The sequence below is a fragment of the Mercenaria mercenaria genome, chromosome 15 (genome assembly GCF_021730395.1).
Source record: "Mercenaria mercenaria strain notata chromosome 15, MADL_Memer_1, whole genome shotgun sequence".
Taxonomy (NCBI): domain Eukaryota; kingdom Metazoa; phylum Mollusca; class Bivalvia; order Venerida; family Veneridae; genus Mercenaria; species Mercenaria mercenaria.
This window is the reverse complement of record NC_069375.1, coordinates 34,017,308-34,036,010: the sequence shown is the minus strand read 5'-3', so window position 1 is coordinate 34,036,010 and position 18,703 is coordinate 34,017,308. Positions and strand designations below refer to the sequence as shown.

The window sequence follows — 18,703 nt, the reverse complement described above, 5'->3', positions numbered from 1 at the left end:
GATTAAAGGAATTTATAACTGAATACATTACTTAACGGCCGGATTCTTTCGTGCAAAGTAAGTTCTTTTTCTATTTTTCATTTTTACATTTTTCAAAATTTTGTTTGTACTGTATACTACGGATCTAAATTGTAAATTCTTTTTAAAACCCATTCTGTTTCTCACGGGAGGAAAAATAGCTAAGTCAGTGTTAAAAATAAGTGTGAAACATCCCCACGGAATAACACGTGAAATTTCCCGAAAATCTCCAAAATAGAGAATATTTGGCAATGGCGACCAGAAATAAACAACAGTGAATTCCCATAGAGAAAATGAAATTTAGTCGAACGGGAAAAACAGACGATTGTTTAAAAAATCCTTGAAATTCTCGAGGGTGACTTTTATTTTTATTCACAAAAACATGTTTTATGTTCTTTGATCCCGTTTCATTTCTTCATATCAGCCCAAAGTTGAGGTCCAAAATTAGGTGGGACAGACTATAGCATCTTGACACACTAATTAAGTGTGTTACATCGAGTTTCATTAGTTCATGCCAAATTAATAAAAATATATTATATGGCTGCTAATTTGCCGAACCTAAATTCATGACAACTGTGTCAATAACATGTTATTAGAACCGACGCAGTTTTCCAGACAATATAGCCTTTTTGTTGTCTTGTGGGGTTTAATCGGCATTGAGCTGCTATGACCGAGATATATATGTTTTGAGCAGTACATTGTATTTTGTTTTCCAATCCGACGAAGATTTATCCATGTCAACTTTAGAAAATGGGAATCACAATTTTCTACCAAAATGTAGCTGCTGTCGAAATATACTTTTTTGACAAAGTTTTATATTTCGCCTTATCAGAGACGATTCCCACTTTGGATATATCTTTAAAAGAGCGCAAGGACTATTCAAGAATTGATCGGCGCATTTTAAGAATTCCAACATTACCAGACATTACTGGAATTCTTAAAATGCACGGGGTAATTCTAGAACGGCACATATTCTCATAATATCATACACTCATGGACGTGTATTTTTAGGTTCGAGCTACAAATTGTGAGCAAGATCATGTTACATAGGTAGTCCAAGAGTTCAGTGCATGTCAGAGAAGCGTCTTCTCATTATTCCAATCAAGTCTGAATTTTTTAAAACCGGTTCGGGCCACAACGGAACATTAACCCATGATACCTTACATATCTATATGCATATATTTTGACTACTATAGTCTACCCTTGCAACTCCTTATCGTAAATAATTGAAGTGATCTCACTAGAGTAAAATTGTTATGAATCTTCCAATGTAAAGCGGGTACATCTGCCTACACATCTACATGCATAAGACTTATCAATATAACAAACATTATGCCAGAATCACCTTTTCTAACCTACATGTATGATCTGTTGTTAGCTTAGTCTAAAATTGTACCGTAGTCAAAATATATGCATATACATATGTAAGGTCCGTGCCTTTAATATAACAATCCTGTATTTTAACAATGGAAAACAAACAACATACCTGAGATACAACCGTATGTTGTCCATTTAAGTTATCTATATTCATTAAAATAGAAATGATACAATAAGCAGTTGTTATATCCATGACTTCTATGTGATTGATTTCCAGTAAACAATCTATAATATTTTGCTTGATTATAAATGCGCAAGGTTTGGGCGCTTTCAAAACGCGCTATTGCCGCACGCAATTATAAGTTTAGCAATTATCAGCTTTTTAAACTATAACAGATTTAAAAAACAGGGTTACAAGCAGGCAGGTGAGGTTCCGCCCACATAGCTCAGTAGGGCGAGCGCGGATCTACAGAATATGGTGCCGTGTGTTCGATCCCCGGGTTGGGGTATGTTCTCCGTGACGATTTGATAAAAGAAAATGGTCTGAAATCATTCGTCCTCCATCTCTCATTTATGCAGGAAATTGGCAGTTACTTGCGGAGACCATGTTTGTACTTGTACAGAATCCAGGAACACTGGTTAAATTAACTGACTGAAGAACTGCAGAATCTGTGTCTAATGTCTTTATGAATTAATACCCTTGTAGCCTATACTTTACAGTCACATTTTAGCCTGTACATTACAGTCACCTTGTAGTCATTTCGTTACTGTAATAATAATGAAAATATTCATCTTATATTAACAAAAGCTAATTAAATACTTCTTAAATAAAACCGGACAGTAATAAATTTTAAAAGGCAGATTGTGTTTGAGAGTTGGAAACTTTATCTTAAAGTACCGAGTTAATCAGACGTAGTGAAAACGCATTGATGAGACTGAAATTAATCATACAAATTTTAGAATATAACATATTCAGGGATATTAATGGTAACTTTAGCCTATTTTTGCTTAATGCTTGATGTTTGTGTCATGGCTGTGGGTGTTATCTTAATAAGACTGTCTAACTTTTTGTATGTACTCAAGAATATTATAAAATTGGAGTATTTGCTGTGTATCAGTGTTTTTATTTTAATATTCTTAACATAAATTATTACTTGTAGTTGATAATAACAAAAGATGTCTTAATGTATAAAATATCAAATTGAAGTGTATGTTTAATTAATGTTAAATTCATATTACTAATAACTTTAATTTATTAGGCAAATTTTCAAATATTAAAGTTAAGATTGTCAGATTTTATAGCAACTTTTTAAGAGATAAAGAATGTTTTTGAAAAGAAATTATGTATACAAAATTTTCCAATACCTGAATTTTTGAGAGGCATTCCACAAATTTACTTTTGATATAATTATGATATAACAATTTTAATTTTGTTTTATATTCAAATTGTTTAACTTGGAAATGTTTTTCTAATTACTTGTTAATGTCTGCACCTTTTGTAAAATGAAGAAAGCCCATACCCGTTTCATATTGTAAGCTGACTGAAAAAAAAATGAACAAATTGAATATCATCAACTGGATATTCAAGAAGGCATGGTGGGTAGGTTTTATTCCAGGGTCTAAGTTATTTTGTAAATGAGACCTTGGTGCAAAACTTTATACCCTTTCAGTCCTAAATGTTTTGAATATAATGTTGCATAAATATTGATTCACTACAGATTCCATTCTGATATGTTATGATTGGATTATGCTAACTTGTTAATCCCTATTTGTCGGTAGACAAAAAAAGGTTAGCAAAATTAACAAAAGAAAAATCCCTACCGAACTACCCTATTCGTGTTGGTCAAGTAAAGTTTAGCAAAGGTATTTGTTCTAGCTTTGGTATGCTGGAAAGAGCCTAGCATATTGAGAGAAAGAGAATAAAAAAACCCATAAAATTAAAAAGCAATTTAAGTATTGTCATGCAATTCTAAGTCCCTTACTGGAACACACCACATTTTCTCTACTGCAGTATGACATAATGATCCGATATCTGTCAATGATGTAAATAACAATATTGTATTATATATGCAATATCTATACAGTATGTAATAGCATAACATTTCGATTAAGATGTGCATATACAAAAATCTACAGTTGTTGATTGTTTCATAACATCTATAAATATTAAAAGTTTTTCATTTCAATTTTAGTAACATGTTATTTTAAAATTGGTGGGAAAATATGAGAAAAATGTAAGAAATATTATTCTGAAGATATTACACCAACATTTTTTTTTAATTTGGTCCTTATAAACATGAGCTTAATTAAAATATTTTACAGACTAGACAGGGAAAGATCAATGTTGACTTTTGACCTTCAGGTGTGACCTTGACTATTGCACAGGTGTCTTGTTTTGCACATGACACATTGACTCATTATGACGAGCATTTGTGTCAGGTAATGATAACATTCCTTAATTGATGACGGTGTTATGGATCAGAAAGGGAAAACATCTCACTGACCTTTGACCTCTTGCAGTGACCTTGACCTAGGGAAAACATTTTTGCTAAGAAATATCAAAATCCCTTCATGGATGACAAATTTATTATTTATACAGGAAAATATCCTATTGATGTGACCTTCAAGTGTGACCCTGGCTTTTAAGTTAGGGTTTTAGGTTTTGTGCATGACGCGTGTTTTTATCATTGACTGCATTGGGCCAAGTAATATCAAACGCCCTTTAAGGACAGTTGTGTCACAGATCAGACAGCAAAAACAAACCTTTTGGCCTTTGACTTCCAAGTGTGTCCTTAACCTTTCAGCTATGAGTTTTGTTCATGACAAGTTGGAAATATGTTTGTCAACTGATAATTAAATCCTGTTTTGCATGACAAAGTTATAGACTGGACAGGAAAAAAAGTCCTATTGACCTTTTAGCTTAGGTTCTAGGTTTTTGCATGACTTTTTGTCTCGTCATTTTGAATGTTCATGCTAAGTTATATTGTAGTCCCTTGATTTATGAAAGAGTTCTCGACCGGACACGAAACAGACACTGTTCAAGCTATATTAACATTTGATTGTCAAGTGTGACCGTGACCTTTGAGCTAGGGGTCTAAACGTTAAACACGACACATTGTTTACGTATGTAGTACATTTGTGCCGAGTAATATCAAAATCATTTTATGGGAGGCAGAGTTATGGACCGAACAGGAAAGAAGCCCTGTTGACGTTTGACCTCCAGTTATGACCTTGAGGGTATGCGCATGACACGTTGCCATATCACGAGAAAAATTGTGCCAAACAATAATAACATCCTTTAATGAATTGCAGAGTTATCAACGGATATAAAACAGACCTTGTTTGCCAAAATTTGATTTCCAAGTGTGACCTTGATCTTTGAGCTAGGGGTGTGAGAATTATGCTTGACATATTATGATACTATTTGGTATATTAGTGTCATATTATATATAAAAATCTCTTCATGGATGGCAGAAATATGGATCGGACTTGAAAAAAAAAACCTATTGGCGCTTGAGCTCAAGTTATTGGTCCGAGAGCTCACGGACTTTTATTGCAACAAATAAGGCCAAAATAAGTTTATACATTTTTGGAAACAATATTTCATATCCTCCATGAGAACCCATTTCTTAAGTGTCAAAGCCGTGCCTATCTATATTTTGTTCACTAAGTTTGTGATAGGGGAGGTAAAACTCACTTGTAAAAATAAAGGGGGTAGGGTAAAGTTTACGTCTACCAGTTTTTTCACTGTTTAATTACATTAGCTATATGATTGTCAGTAAATGTATATACGTCAACCAATGTCAGCAAAAGGAAATTCATCAAAAAGGAATGAAGGGCAAACTTGATATTTAGGGTCAAAGGTCAAATTTATGAACAAATCACAAAAATTGGCATAGTTGAAATTCATTTTTATTCTTAAAAATTAGTTTGTCATCATAAGTCACTCATCTTTATATATGTTATGTGTATATATCAGCCAAAGTCTTATGAATTGCATGTCTTATTGCAAAACGTCAAGGTCAACCCTGATAATTGAAGGTCAAAGTTCATTTTCATGCAAAAATATGAAAAATGTTACATTTACTTTTTCTAACGTTTTTAATATGTATTCACATTGTTAGTCACTGAAGTTAATTCGTTTTAATATCTGTATGTCAGGCAAAGTCAGCAGTGCAAAGGTAAGCCCAAAACTGCAAAGGGTAAAGCTTATATCAAAGGTCAAAGGAAAAATTTGTGTGAAAAATTGTATGAATAGTTTCCTGTTTGAAAAATAACAGCTATTTTTGATCATTATTTGTAATTGCTCGTGATTTATTTTAATGTATATATGTCTCACAATGTCAGTAATAAAGCTATCGTCTAAAATCAGACAAGTTCAAATGTGATATTAAGGGTCAAAGGTCATTTTCACGTAAAAGAATGAAAAAATAGCTCTTTAACTTTTCTTCTTGTTAATGATATTTTGTTATATCAGTTCATTTTAATGTATAAAAAGTAGGCGATGTCTGGTATGCACGTATTATTTCAAAACATTGAAGGACAACCATAATTTTAAAGGTCAAAGGTAAAGAAAGTGAGTAAAATGTTGCAATAATATTACCTGTTTGTAATAATTTTTATTGTTTAAAAGTATTTGTTTTGTCATTTTAGTAACTGATCGTTGTTCATTTTACTCTATATATGTCAGACGATGTCATGGAAGAGAAAATAAGTCAAGGTCGAACCTGGTATTAAAGGTCAGGGGTCATTTTTGTGTAAAAGATCAAATTGTAGCATGCTTACTCATTACTTTGTTCAAAAATAATAGCTCTTGTTAGAATTTTCTGTTAGCAATTTATTTTAATGTATACATGTCAGGCAAGGTCAGGAATGTAGGTCTTATCCAAATAAGGCAAAGCCAAACCTATTTTCAAAGGTCAAAGGTCAAATTTGCGTGAAAACAGTATTTTTGTAATGATTTTTCATTATTTGTTGAGGGTATTTAAAACCTGTTAACTAATTATTTTTCATTTTAAAGTATATATAACAGATGATATCATTCTTGAAATAATGATAAAAAAAATAGTCAAGGTCAAATCTGACATTAAAGGTCAAAGGAGAGGGCCTTCAAAAAACTCGGCATTATGAAAAAAATACTGGCTGGAACAAGCTGGGGAGTAAATGCAAAGATCCTCTGCAAGTCTACTCAGGCAACGTACGGTCCATAGCAGAGTACGCATCAACCTCATTGGTACCTGCTTCCAAAACCAATAAAGATAAACTGGACAAGGTTAAATTTCAGGTCTGAGGATAATCCCGGGGCAATGAAAACAACTCAAATAAAATAAATCGAAAAGACAGCCAACCCTGAGCCATTAGAGACAAGACGAGAGTACAAAGCTTTTGTGCATGCAGAGATGGCAAAGAGACTACCATCCCACCCACTCCACTCAAAACTCTAAAGCAGAACCAAGAACAGACTGAAAAGACATAGTCTTAATTACATCGTGAAAGAACTGCAAAAAGGGAAAGCAGCAGCACTGGACACAGAGGCAAAGCCGCTTGAGCCCAATGAATGGGTTCACCAGACAATGTGCTCCCAAGATCAGATTGGAGGTGCCAGGAGTAGAAGAAAGGGGAAAGCAATATCAGGCTTACCAACAATCTCTTACGCTAGAAATGATCAATAACCGCTATCCAGCACACTCTTGGATCCAAGCATATACCAATGGATCAGTGGAAAAGGCATTTCAGAAAGCTGGGAGTGGTGCCTACATCAAATTTTTAGACAGCTCCTCCTTCATACTCTCTTATACAGTCGGCAAGAGAGACGCTCCAACTACAGATCCAGATGCAAGCCCTCACATCGGCGACACTCGAACAGTATGAGCGAGGAGAAAAGGGACAATATATTCCTAACAGACCCCATTTACTGACAATCATATAGCTACTGTAATTAAACAGTGAAAAAAACTGGTAGTCGTAAACTTTACCCTACCCCCTAAATTTTAACAAGTGAGTTTTACCTCCCCTATCACAAACATAAGTGAACAAAATATAGATAGCCACGGCTTTGACACTTAAGAAATGGGTTTTTATGGAGGATATGAAATATTGTTTCCAAAAATGTATAAACTTCTTTTGGCCTCAATTGTTGCAATAAAAGTCCGTGAGCTCTTGGACCATATGACCACATGGCACGTCTTCTCATCAAGGAAACATTGGCTCCAAGTGATATCAAAATCCCTTGATAAAAGGCAGAGTTATAAATCAGACACGAAATCGCGGACGGAAGGGCGTCCGAGCCCACATTTGCATACTTGGCTATGGAAACAATAGGTAACTGTACTCTTCTTTGATGCTATTCATTCCGCAAGGCTTTTATGTGGCTATTTTTCTTTTACGTGGCTAAAAGAACAAAAGAGAGAACAAAATAGTAGCCACATAAATACCCATATGTAGGAATTTCCGGAATGACGGATGGACGGACAGACGGAAAGCTATAGTCACCGAAACTGGTTTCAACCAAAAGGAGTCTAATAGCCTGCAATAAGCTATAAAAGATTTTGAAACAGCAATTTAACTTGTCTTTGCATGAGTGTGATAGAAGCATACATGTGATAATTTTTTACTTATAAGAAAATGTCTATAAAACTATTAAAAATTGTTTTAATTTTGTGGTACACAAAGACATTTCACTAAGAATTACATTGCCTTCCCATTGACTAAAAATCTCCCCTAGTTGCGTCTTTAAAAATTATTAGATACTAGAAACTATATTTCTTTTTGAAAATATTCACAAGGTTTCTTTTAAAGCTGTTAAAATCTCAATTTCTGTCATTCAGTTTCTGTTTCAAGCCAAAACATCTAAATTTGAAGTATTAGCACAAACATTTCGATATATATAATCTAAACATATTTTAACGGAATGGAAGGAAATTCGAAAGTAACCTAATAGAAGCACTTTTATAATACAGAACAGGTAGGATTAGTAAAGTTGCAATTGTGTTGATCTGTATTTCCTGTGCCTAGATAATATTTCATCACATAACGCTAGAACAGTTTCTTCTAATCATGCTTATACGTTGGAGAAGTGATTGATGTTGCATGACTACAGTTAACCAAGACATGTGTTTGGCACTTTTGCAGTTCGATAAATGAAATTTTAAAATAACTGTATGCATTTGATTACATTTGACACAGTAACAAGTTGAATCTCTAAATAGTGGAAGTTAAATGTTATTGAACTAGGTGAGAACATGTTAACATGCGTTTCCAAGTAAACGTTATGTACAATGGTTTCCATCGAAGATCATTTTTGGCTGAATTTATTGAATCGCCTTTGTATATTTTCCTGATAGAGCAGACTGCTAGGCTGTATTATTTTAAAAATGGAGAAACAAAACATATCCCATTGATTTGTGCAATAAGTTTTATTCTTGTCCAGTATGACATTTAATAAAGTGGTAAATGAAGCCCTGAATATCATTTTCATTATTATTTAAAAGTATTATCATATAAATGTTATATGTATAACCCTTGTGCAGCTTTTCTCATTAATGATTATCAAATAAAACAATGTAATATCGGACCAATATCGATAATCCGATATCTATTTATGATATTGATCCGATATTAGTCACAAATGCATCTTATCTCATTCTGTCAACAGCAAATTCGGACCGACATTAAGTTAACTTGACAAAATGCTACCGAGCCAATATTGAAAACCATTTCGATCAGATATCGGTCTTGCTTGCCCGTTAGACCGTTTGGGTTGGAAATATCTTTGAATAATAGCTAGTAATTAATTTGACTGTTAAAGATTTGACTTAAGCATATTTGTTCATCAATGTCAATCTTTCTTTCAGGTGACATAATGCTCTACTGCTTAGTTGTAGTTGTAATGCTGTTTTGTGGAGCATTTTACATGTTTCAACGAAGAATCAGCTTGAAAGGGAACATCATCCCGGGACCAAAAGGACTTCCAGTTATTGGCTTTGCACTAGAAATAAACGAAGCAAATTTATGCTCGAAACTAACAGAGTATGCGGAGACGTTTGGGGACATTTTTCAGTTTAGAATATTTTCAGACAACCTTATTGTGTTGAACAGTCCTGCAACCATACATAAAGCGTTTGTGGACGAAAAATTTAAGCGACACTTTAACGACCGTCCTAAGATGTTCTACGGTGAATATTTTCGTTGTCATCACCAAACAATAGGATCTGTACCAGAGGGTTTTGGAATGTTTCACAAAACATCAAGAAAGCATTTTGTAAAAGCAGTACATGCATATGGCAGTGGCCTGATGGACCTGGAGAAAAATGTTATGTCTGAAATGGATCTCCTAGCTAATAGGATAGAAGAAATGCCAGACATGACGTTTCAATGTATGGATGTTTTCAGTCGGTCTTTCTCAAACGTTATTTCTTTATTAGTAAGTTGTGTATACAGTTCTGTCTATTATATACGATTTAATTTTAGCATCTGCTTTCATTTAGGCAGAATGACTCTTTTTTATTTCTCTTTTGTTATTTGAACTGATCATTCTCTCTCAGCTAACGGTTTATATTAGTTTTTGAGAAACGCATCTTTTGTTAAGTAATATTACATTCCTTTCTTGAATTTTACAATAAGGGTACTATACCACATCAATTTTATATTTTTCTGTTGAAAGAAATCATTATTATTATGGTGCTAAAATTAAAGAGGTTGTTTTATTGAAGTCTAATGTTATGTCATAGGTGCATTTATTCTTGATATTTTGCAACTGTGAAAAAGTAAGAACAAATACATATTCCTGTTTGTACATTTTCAGTTTAGTGGAGAACTTATACACGATGATGAACCAGACAGAGACATTTTCTTGCAACATACAGAAGGGTCTATATTCTTCTTAAACTCGGCAGTAAACTCCGTTATGACATCACTTCCATTTCTACGATTTCTTCCAGGGAAATTTAGAGAAATGTACATGAAAACTGAAACTGCAAATGACAGAATTAAACAAAAATACTTCCATGATATGAAGGTATGTTTTTAGAAAACTGTTTTTCATATACAAAATGCAAACATTATCATCTCATAAGCTTGATTGGTTTTCGATTTAGTACGATTTAGAGTTAAAATGCACAATGGCGTCGACCTAAGTGATAAAGAAGTAAATCAGTCGATACAATCATGTATTTTCTGTAGTACATAGTCTCTTTTTAGCTCAACAAAGCACAAAGTGCTGAAGGTGAGCAATTGTGACCGGTCATTGTCCGGCGTCCATCGGCGTCCGTCGTACGTCGTCAGTCGTCCGTCAACAGTTTCCTTGTGAACACTCTAGAGGCCACATGTGTGACACAATCTTTATGAAACTTGGTCAGAACGTTAGTCATGATGATTTCTAGGTCAAGTTTGAAACTGGGTCATGTGGGATCAAAAACTAGGTCAGTAGGCCAGATCAGGAAAAGTTTGTGAACACTCTAGAGGCCACAGTTGTGATCCAGTATTTATGAAACTTAATCTGAATGATTGTCTTGATGATTTCTAGGTCAAGTTCTAATCTGGGTCATGTGGGGTCAAAAACTAGGTCACCCGGTCAAATCAAAAGAAAAGCTTGTGAACACTCTAGAGGTCACACTTTTGACTCAATCTTTATGATACTTGGTCAGAATATTTGTCTTGATGATCTCTAGGTTTGTTTGAAACTATGTCATATGGGTTCAAAAACTAGGTCAGTAGACCAGATCAAATGCTTGTGAACAGTCTAGAGGTCAAGGTTGTGACCCAATATTTATGAAAATTGGTCAGAATGATTGTCTTGATGATTTCTAAGTTAAGTTCGAATCTAGGTTATGTCGGGTCAAAAACTAGGTAACCCGGACAAATGAAAGGAAAAAACTTGTGAACACTTTAGAGTCCTCAATTTTGACTCAATCTTTATGATACTTGGTCAGAATTTCTGTCTTGATGATCTCTAGGTCAAGATTGAAACTGGATTATGTGGGGTCAAAAACTAGGTCACTAGGCCAGATCAAATGAAAAGCTTGTGAACACCCTAGAGGCCACAGTTGTCACTCTTTATGAAATTTTGTCAGAATGTTTACCATGATGATCTCTAGGTCAGATTTGAATCTGGGTCATGTGGCGTGAAAAAGTAGGTCAGTAAGCCAGATCAAAGGACAAGCTTGTGAAGACTCTTGAGGTCACAGCTATAACTCAATCTTTATGAAAGTTTTCTCAGAATGTTTGTCTTGATGATCTCTAGGTCAGGATTGAAACTGGGTCATGTGGGGTCAAAAACTAGGTCAGTAGGCCAGATCAAAGGAAAAGCTTGTGAACACAATAGAGGTCACAGTTGTGACTCAATCTTTATGAAACTTTCTCAGAATGTTTGTCTTGATAATTTCTCGGTGCAGTAATCTTGGTCATTTGTGGTCAAAAACTAGGTCACATGGTCAAATCAAAGGAAAAGTATGTGGACACTCTAAAGGCAACAGTTGTGACTTGTTCAATGGAACTTGTTCAGAGTGTTTGTCTTGATGATCTTTAGGTTGAATTCGAAACTGGGTCATTTGGGGTCAAAAATTAGGTCAGTAGACCAGATCAACTCTGGTGAGCGATATAGGGCCATCATGGCCCTCTTGTTTATCTTTAAACCGGGTATGGAAATTTTATCTACATGCCCTATCATAACGTATCAGCTTCATGACTTGTAATGTCATTGACATATTACGTATTCTGTATGTCATATTCTGCTTAACGTTCTTGGATAAAATAGAATTTTGTTTAAAGATATCAATTCGTTAGGAAATGTATAAATAATACAGTTTAGAATTAGGTGCTTGACTTACACTCACAATAAGAGTTCTTGCAAATCCATTACTCGTGCTTGCGGAAGTCCTAATGTGTTTTATTCCCGTAAAAAGTCACAACAACTAACAGCAAGTCATTATATGTCTTGAGATTCTTTAATCATATAACAATTTAATTTTCAACCTTTAGAATATATATATTGGAAAACCAAACAGACGCATGGAAAATTGAAAAATTATGTCGATTTATTTTTATCTTTACCATGATCAAAGGAGTTTCAGTGGCCATTGAATGTTCTTTATGAAATTCTGCTTTCCGATTTTCGACGATGTTTTGAAAGACGGCATTTTGTTATATTTTTTTTGTGTGAATGACGCTAGTTGTCATTAGTCGCCCTTTTTATTATGACACTAGTATTATCAATACAAGAATAAAAGTTATTATCTTTCTATTAGAAATTCACCCCGTGAATGTAAATAGATAATATTTTACATATATAGTATATGTGACCATGACTGAGAAAATGGGTCCAGATGAGGAATTTTGATATTTTCAGGTTTTTGCATATTTAGGAAGTATATTCATTCAGAAATAAATCCTGAAAATTTCAGACGAAAATCTTCAAAATTGTCAATTTTATGACAGATTTTGTAACATAGAGATTAAAAATAAAAACAGTACATTTCAGTTATCCTTTCTTTCCAGTTTATTTCTCACATACTGGTAATGGCTAACAATTCTGAAATAAATTTATCTTTTGTTACAATTGCATGTCTTAAATAAGATCCCTTCTTAATACACAAAATGATAATCTATTAAAATCTACAACAATTTCTATAAAAATATTTCTAAAATTGTGTTACCATGGCAACAAATATATTAAAATCCCTTTTCTATGATAAAACTTTACAAAAAAAACATGTTAGCTTGAAATAAGGATTTTAAAAAGTAAAATATTTCAAGGCATATGTATTTACAAAAATAAACTGAAAATTTCCCATAAAAATATAAAGAATGTTTGGTTTTATGACAGTTTTTGTAACATGGGTAATAACCATAAGAATAAGATAGATTTGTCATTGTTTCTTCATAACTTGACTTTTACATGCTGATAATAAATGACTACTTTGGGGAAAAAAGAACCTTCTATTACTATGCAATTTTATTTTTGTGATGCTTTCTTAAAACAGAAAAATACAGCTAATTTAAATCTTTCATATTTTCTATGAAAGCATTATTCAAATTGCGTTACCATGGCAACATATGCAATAAATTGCTTTTTCTACAATATTACTGAAAATAAAAGCTTAATTTAAAATAATGTTTCTTGTACAATGTAAGTTGAATATAATGAAGTATATGTATTCGAAAGTAAAATTTGAAAATTATATGTGAAAAGATATAAAATGTTTGGTTTTATGACAGATCTCGTAACATGGGTAATAACCACAAGAATAAACTATTTCAGTGGTTGTTTCTTCAGTTTGTGTTTTCACTTACTGGTAATCACTGGCTATTTTTAAATAAATGAATCTTCTTTTACAAAGAATATTTAGATATTTTCTTAAAGTGCAAAGATCTAGCTGGCTAAAGTCCTTCACATTTTCTATAAAAACATTATTAAATTATGTTACCATGGCAACATATGCATTTGATTCTGTTTTCTTCAATAGTACTTTAAAAAAGAGCTAAATTTGGAAAAGTATTTCAGATAACTTGAATATTATAAAGTGGTATGTATTCAAAAATATTTTTGAATACAATCTCAAAATTTCATGTTAAAAAATTTAAATGTTTTGTTTTATTACTTTAAGAATAAGACATTTCTGTCATTGTTTCTTCATAACTTGCCTTCTACCTGGTGGTAATAAATAACTATTTTGAAATAAATGGAACATATATTACTATTGATTTTTTTATTGTTTATGCTTATTTTAAAGTAGAATACTAGAAAGTACAGCTAATTAAAATTTTTCTATATTTTCTAGGAAAATTGCGTTACCATGGTGACATATGTTTTAAATTCCCTTTTCCTACAATAATACTTAAAAGCAAGAGCTTATTTTAAAAAAGTATTTCTAATAAGTTAAATATTTGAAAGTATAAGTATTCAGGAAAGAAATCTGAAAATTTCACATAAAAACTTTAAAACAGCCATGTTCTGTAATAAAAGTAGTTATGTAAGAATAAACATTTCAGTCATCCCTTTCCTCATAATCTGTTTTTTTCACTGGCTAGTTATAACTGACAATACAAAAAAGTGAACATTCTTTTACCATTACATTATATACTGTAGATCCCTTATTGAAATACAAATCCATAATTTCAATGAAATATAAGAATTATGTTACCATGGCAACATACATACTAAATTCCTTTTTCTAAAAATACTTTAATAATTAACAAAACAGCTTAACCTTTGATGAAGGTTACACTGCTACAAACTCTGATGAAAAGTAAATATTTATTTCCAGCCAATACTTTAATGTAGGTAACTGAAACTACAACCTTTACTTGATGTTTAACCTTAACAGCTAAACACATCTATATGAACAGCAAAACAGGCCCAAGTGTTGTGTATTAAAAGATTTGAATTCAACAACAATTTCTATCTTTTACATTCACTTCCTTTTTTTCAGTTCTCAGAAAAATCCTCGCCAATCACAATTTCAGTTTTCAGTTGAAGTGGTCTGGGACAAACAGAATCCTTTGACTTTTCAGACAAATACTTTTCTCTTATGAGTTCATACAGGTACCATTGTCAGGCTTGTGTCATTCCTTGTCAATAATATTCGTTTAGCAAGGGGGAGTAGATTTTAGTAAGTTAACTGGACTGTCACTTTTAACACTAACAATCCAGGTGTTTCTGCAGACATGATAAAGTGGTAATACTTGGTTATCTTCTTCAAAAGTTTAAAATATTGTGATAAGATATTTCTCCACTGGTAGAATGTGACAGGATTTAAATCTTTGTTGACCAACTGTGCAGTGTTACGGCCCTCTTTCATGTCTGACACACTGTGTCAGCAATATCATGTATTATTAAAGGTCTCAGCATTCACCCTCCTCCACAGATTCTTCTAAATTCAAAAGTGCAAGTCAGATTCAAACTTTGCATGGTCTGTGATCATTGTTGAATATTCAATCGATCTGTGATATCCTGTAACAAATAAGTAAAACATATTATTTTAAATAATTAACCATATTATTTTAAATAATTAACCTACGAGTCTCTTTATTTAATAAAAGCAGAGTTATCACTATTTGATAATAGATGATTCTTTAATTTCTTACAACCAATGCTCTAAAATATTGACAAACAGACTGACAACAGCGTGCTGTCAGTATATAAAAAGTACTTCGTTTGTAGATTTTGATTACTGCAAATAGGATGTTCTAAAAAAAATATTTTTTTTTTTTTTTTGCATTTATTGGGTTAACCCTTAACCTGCTAAATTTGTAAAATTGACTACTCCATCTTTAAATAGAGACAGTACCATTTACAGCTTATAGGGGGTTCTCATAGAAAATTTGCAAAGTATCAAACACTGCAGATCATGATCAGACTGCACAGATGTGCAGGTTGATCTTGATCTGCACTGGTTGCAAAGACAGACATAGCTGCCTCATGCAGCCTAAGGGTTAAAGGATACACTGTTTTTAACAGCTATCAAAAATGGTTGTTACCTAGTAAAAGTCTCCACAGACTGTACCACAGCAAGATGTTATTTCTATTCTAGCTAGCAACATTGTCAAAATGGAATACCAATACAGGTAGTGATGTACCATGCTCACAAGTTGTCTGCCCCTTAACCAACTGAGTTGCTTCATAAACAAGAGGAAACACTTGCATTCCTGAAAAAAGATTTAAAAGTCTTTGGTAAAAGTATCTGTTACCTTCATGTATCTCAGGAACCTTTACAGTCTTCATTCTAATCTATATTCTTGGTGCAATAAAACTGGTAAAAAAATTCAATCACAAAGAATGGGTTAATTAAATTTGAAAATAATCACATTACAATTAAACTAAATTGCAATTAATTGATTTACTTTGGATACTTAATTAAAATTCCTATTATTTAGAACTATATTCTACAAGTTAATGAGATATCAACTTATACACATGTACATGTTGTGTTAAGCATTCAAATCATCCATGTACTTATTGAGTGCCACAGACTTTTCTCAGGCTAATAGCCAATGTAATGAAGACTTTACACCAACTGATCCTCTTCAAAACCAGATTGTTGAAATTAAATTTCAATAAAGCCAGTTTTGTCAGTTTAAGCCATTTAATAGTCATAGTACATGTACATACATTGTACAAATCATTAGTGTAGAAGTAGACTTATTTTGAATTGACTCCAAAAAAAACCTAGACAGAGGTATAAATAAATAATATATTGCATTAAAATTTTAATAAGAGCCATTAGCTGCATGTTACTTACCTGATTCCTCAAAGCACATCCAAAATATGTTACATTTTCTTGGGATCTTAAAGTAAACAGGCCAATTTCCTGGCTGTTATGTATGTATGTATGTATGTATGTATACTGCTTGACGCCCCTTTCGGGTATAACTAGCAGGTGCGCGTCTGTGCCAGAATAAAGTTAAAAGAATGACAGTAAGATGTCAAAAGGAAGATAGTGCAAGATAAAACTGTATTAACAAGAGTAAAATCAGGATAAAACAGGGTGTAGTCACTTAATAGTAGTGGGATGCGTTAACAGCATGTCTGAAATGTTCAGGATCAGGCTGATTAACGATCAGGGGTGGCAGCTGATTCCATAGGGTAACGGTGTATGGAAAGAAAGAGAACTTAAAAACATTAATGTTTGTATGGATCTGCCTAAGGGAGTATTCGTGCATATGACGTGTTCGTCTCAATGGCTGTACTAGATACGGAGGGACTGGAATAGCTACGTAACCATGAACGATTTTGTAAAACATGAAAAGTCTAGCAATTGTCCGTCTGTCCTCGAGTGTCTGCCAACTGAGATCATTTAACATATTTGTTACACTATCATAATATGAATATTGACCCTTTACCCACCTGGCAGCTCTTCTTTGCACCATTTCTATTTTATGTATGTTTCTTTGTGTGTGTGGTGACCATACCGTAGAGGCATACTCTAGTTGTGGCCTAACTAGAGTCTTGTAGGAGGTTTCTTTAATATTTTGGTTTTTGACCGGGAGGTTTCTGCGTAGGAAACCCAGTGATATAGTGTTGTAGGGTATATGAACCAGCTGTATAGTGGAATGAACCATCAAAGGAACAAGGAATATTATCTGAAAGAAGATACATTACATGTACTGTAAACATCACTAAAATCAAAAACTTCATGAATACTAAATTAATAATGTGATTGTGAAAGGTTTCATTAACTTACCACAAAATACTATAAAAGTTATCATACTATGAATCTATTTTTTACAGGATCATAAATTGTTTTACACACAGCAAGGCTCAAAAATTTCAAAATTAAAAAATTTTCATTATATGGCATAAATTCCCACTATCCAAAAAAAAAATCATCCTGTTACAAAACATTCTGAATCAACAATAATAAAAAAAGAGAGTAGTCACCAGACAGAAATAACATGACTTATGAGACCCACAGCAAAAACAGTTACCATTTTATAAATGGAAGTGTCTAGACATCCGGTAACCAGAAACCTAGCCGGTGTTCTAGCCCACCAGTAACAGGACGCCTAGCCTATCCAAATTTCTATCCTATAGGGGTTTTCTAGGTGTACGGTAATCAATTTTAAAATACTGTATACGCCTTGCAGGTGAATATTTAAACCTATGCCAAAAATGATACAATAAATTTATTTCCTTACAGTATTCATATATAAAAAGATCGCCGAACAGCTAGAAAAACATTCGCAGAGAGGCTAGTCGTATTGTTGCCAGACAGATAGAATGCAGGGTAGGCGTCCGGTTACCGGACATCTGCATATTTCCTTTTAAAATACCTTGGCTACTATGTGAGAGGGGACTTTTTGAGAAATGATGTGACACAGGCAGGCATCTAAATGTCTGCATCAAATTTATTAATTATCATTGCTACATGTATATAGTATTTTCCCATAATAATGCTTACTATGGACAATGAACTAATTTGATGAATCCTGGTCACCTCGAGTAAGAAGCTGCCTGCCTTCAATAATCTTTGTGATAACCCAACTGGCCATTTTATATTAAATACACAGGCATAGTGGAATCATCTGTGTTCAGTGGCCACAAGATAAAATTCATAAATTTCCCTCTGTATGTTTGGATTCACTTCCGTGTAAAAAACGACTTATTTCAGTGAAAGTTTCAAATATATTAGAGAACTTCATTAACAACTGTTTATAAACGGTACTTACCAAATCAGTAAACAGTATTACAAGTCTCAGATCCCTTCATCGTTGAACAAAAGGTAGTTAAACAAAAGTAAATTTCACATGCTTCCTTGTTTTACTGTTAAAATCCGAAACCGGTAACATAGCGAAGGGGAAGCAACTGATTTTCAACGAAATATTTTGACCGTAATACCACTATTTTTTTTACATGTCTGATGTCTAAATATTC

The 18,703-nt window shown here is 33.1% G+C and overlaps 1 protein-coding gene and 1 long non-coding RNA gene across 3 annotated transcripts in view; one reads left to right on the top strand and one right to left on the bottom strand.

The window, feature by feature from the left end:
• LOC123550549 (steroid 17-alpha-hydroxylase/17,20 lyase-like) overlaps window positions 1-18,703 on the top strand; it is a 41,618-nt gene that overhangs the window by 14,207 nt on the left and 8,708 nt on the right. For both annotated transcript variants that reach the window (XM_053524960.1, XM_053524961.1), the window contains exons 2-3: window positions 9,189-9,757; window positions 10,139-10,351. In XM_053524960.1, coding sequence (XP_053380935.1) covers window positions 9,197-9,757; window positions 10,139-10,351 — 774 coding nt within the window. In that variant the 5' untranslated portion in view covers window positions 9,189-9,196. The remainder of the gene's footprint in view (window positions 1-9,188; window positions 9,758-10,138; window positions 10,352-18,703) is intronic.
• On the bottom strand, window positions 13,858-16,967 carry LOC128549015 (uncharacterized). The gene is made up of 3 exons (XR_008367419.1): window positions 16,572-16,967; window positions 15,811-15,978; window positions 13,858-15,283 (listed from the first exon to the last, which is right to left on the bottom strand). It is a non-coding gene; the product is annotated as an uncharacterized LOC128549015 (long non-coding RNA).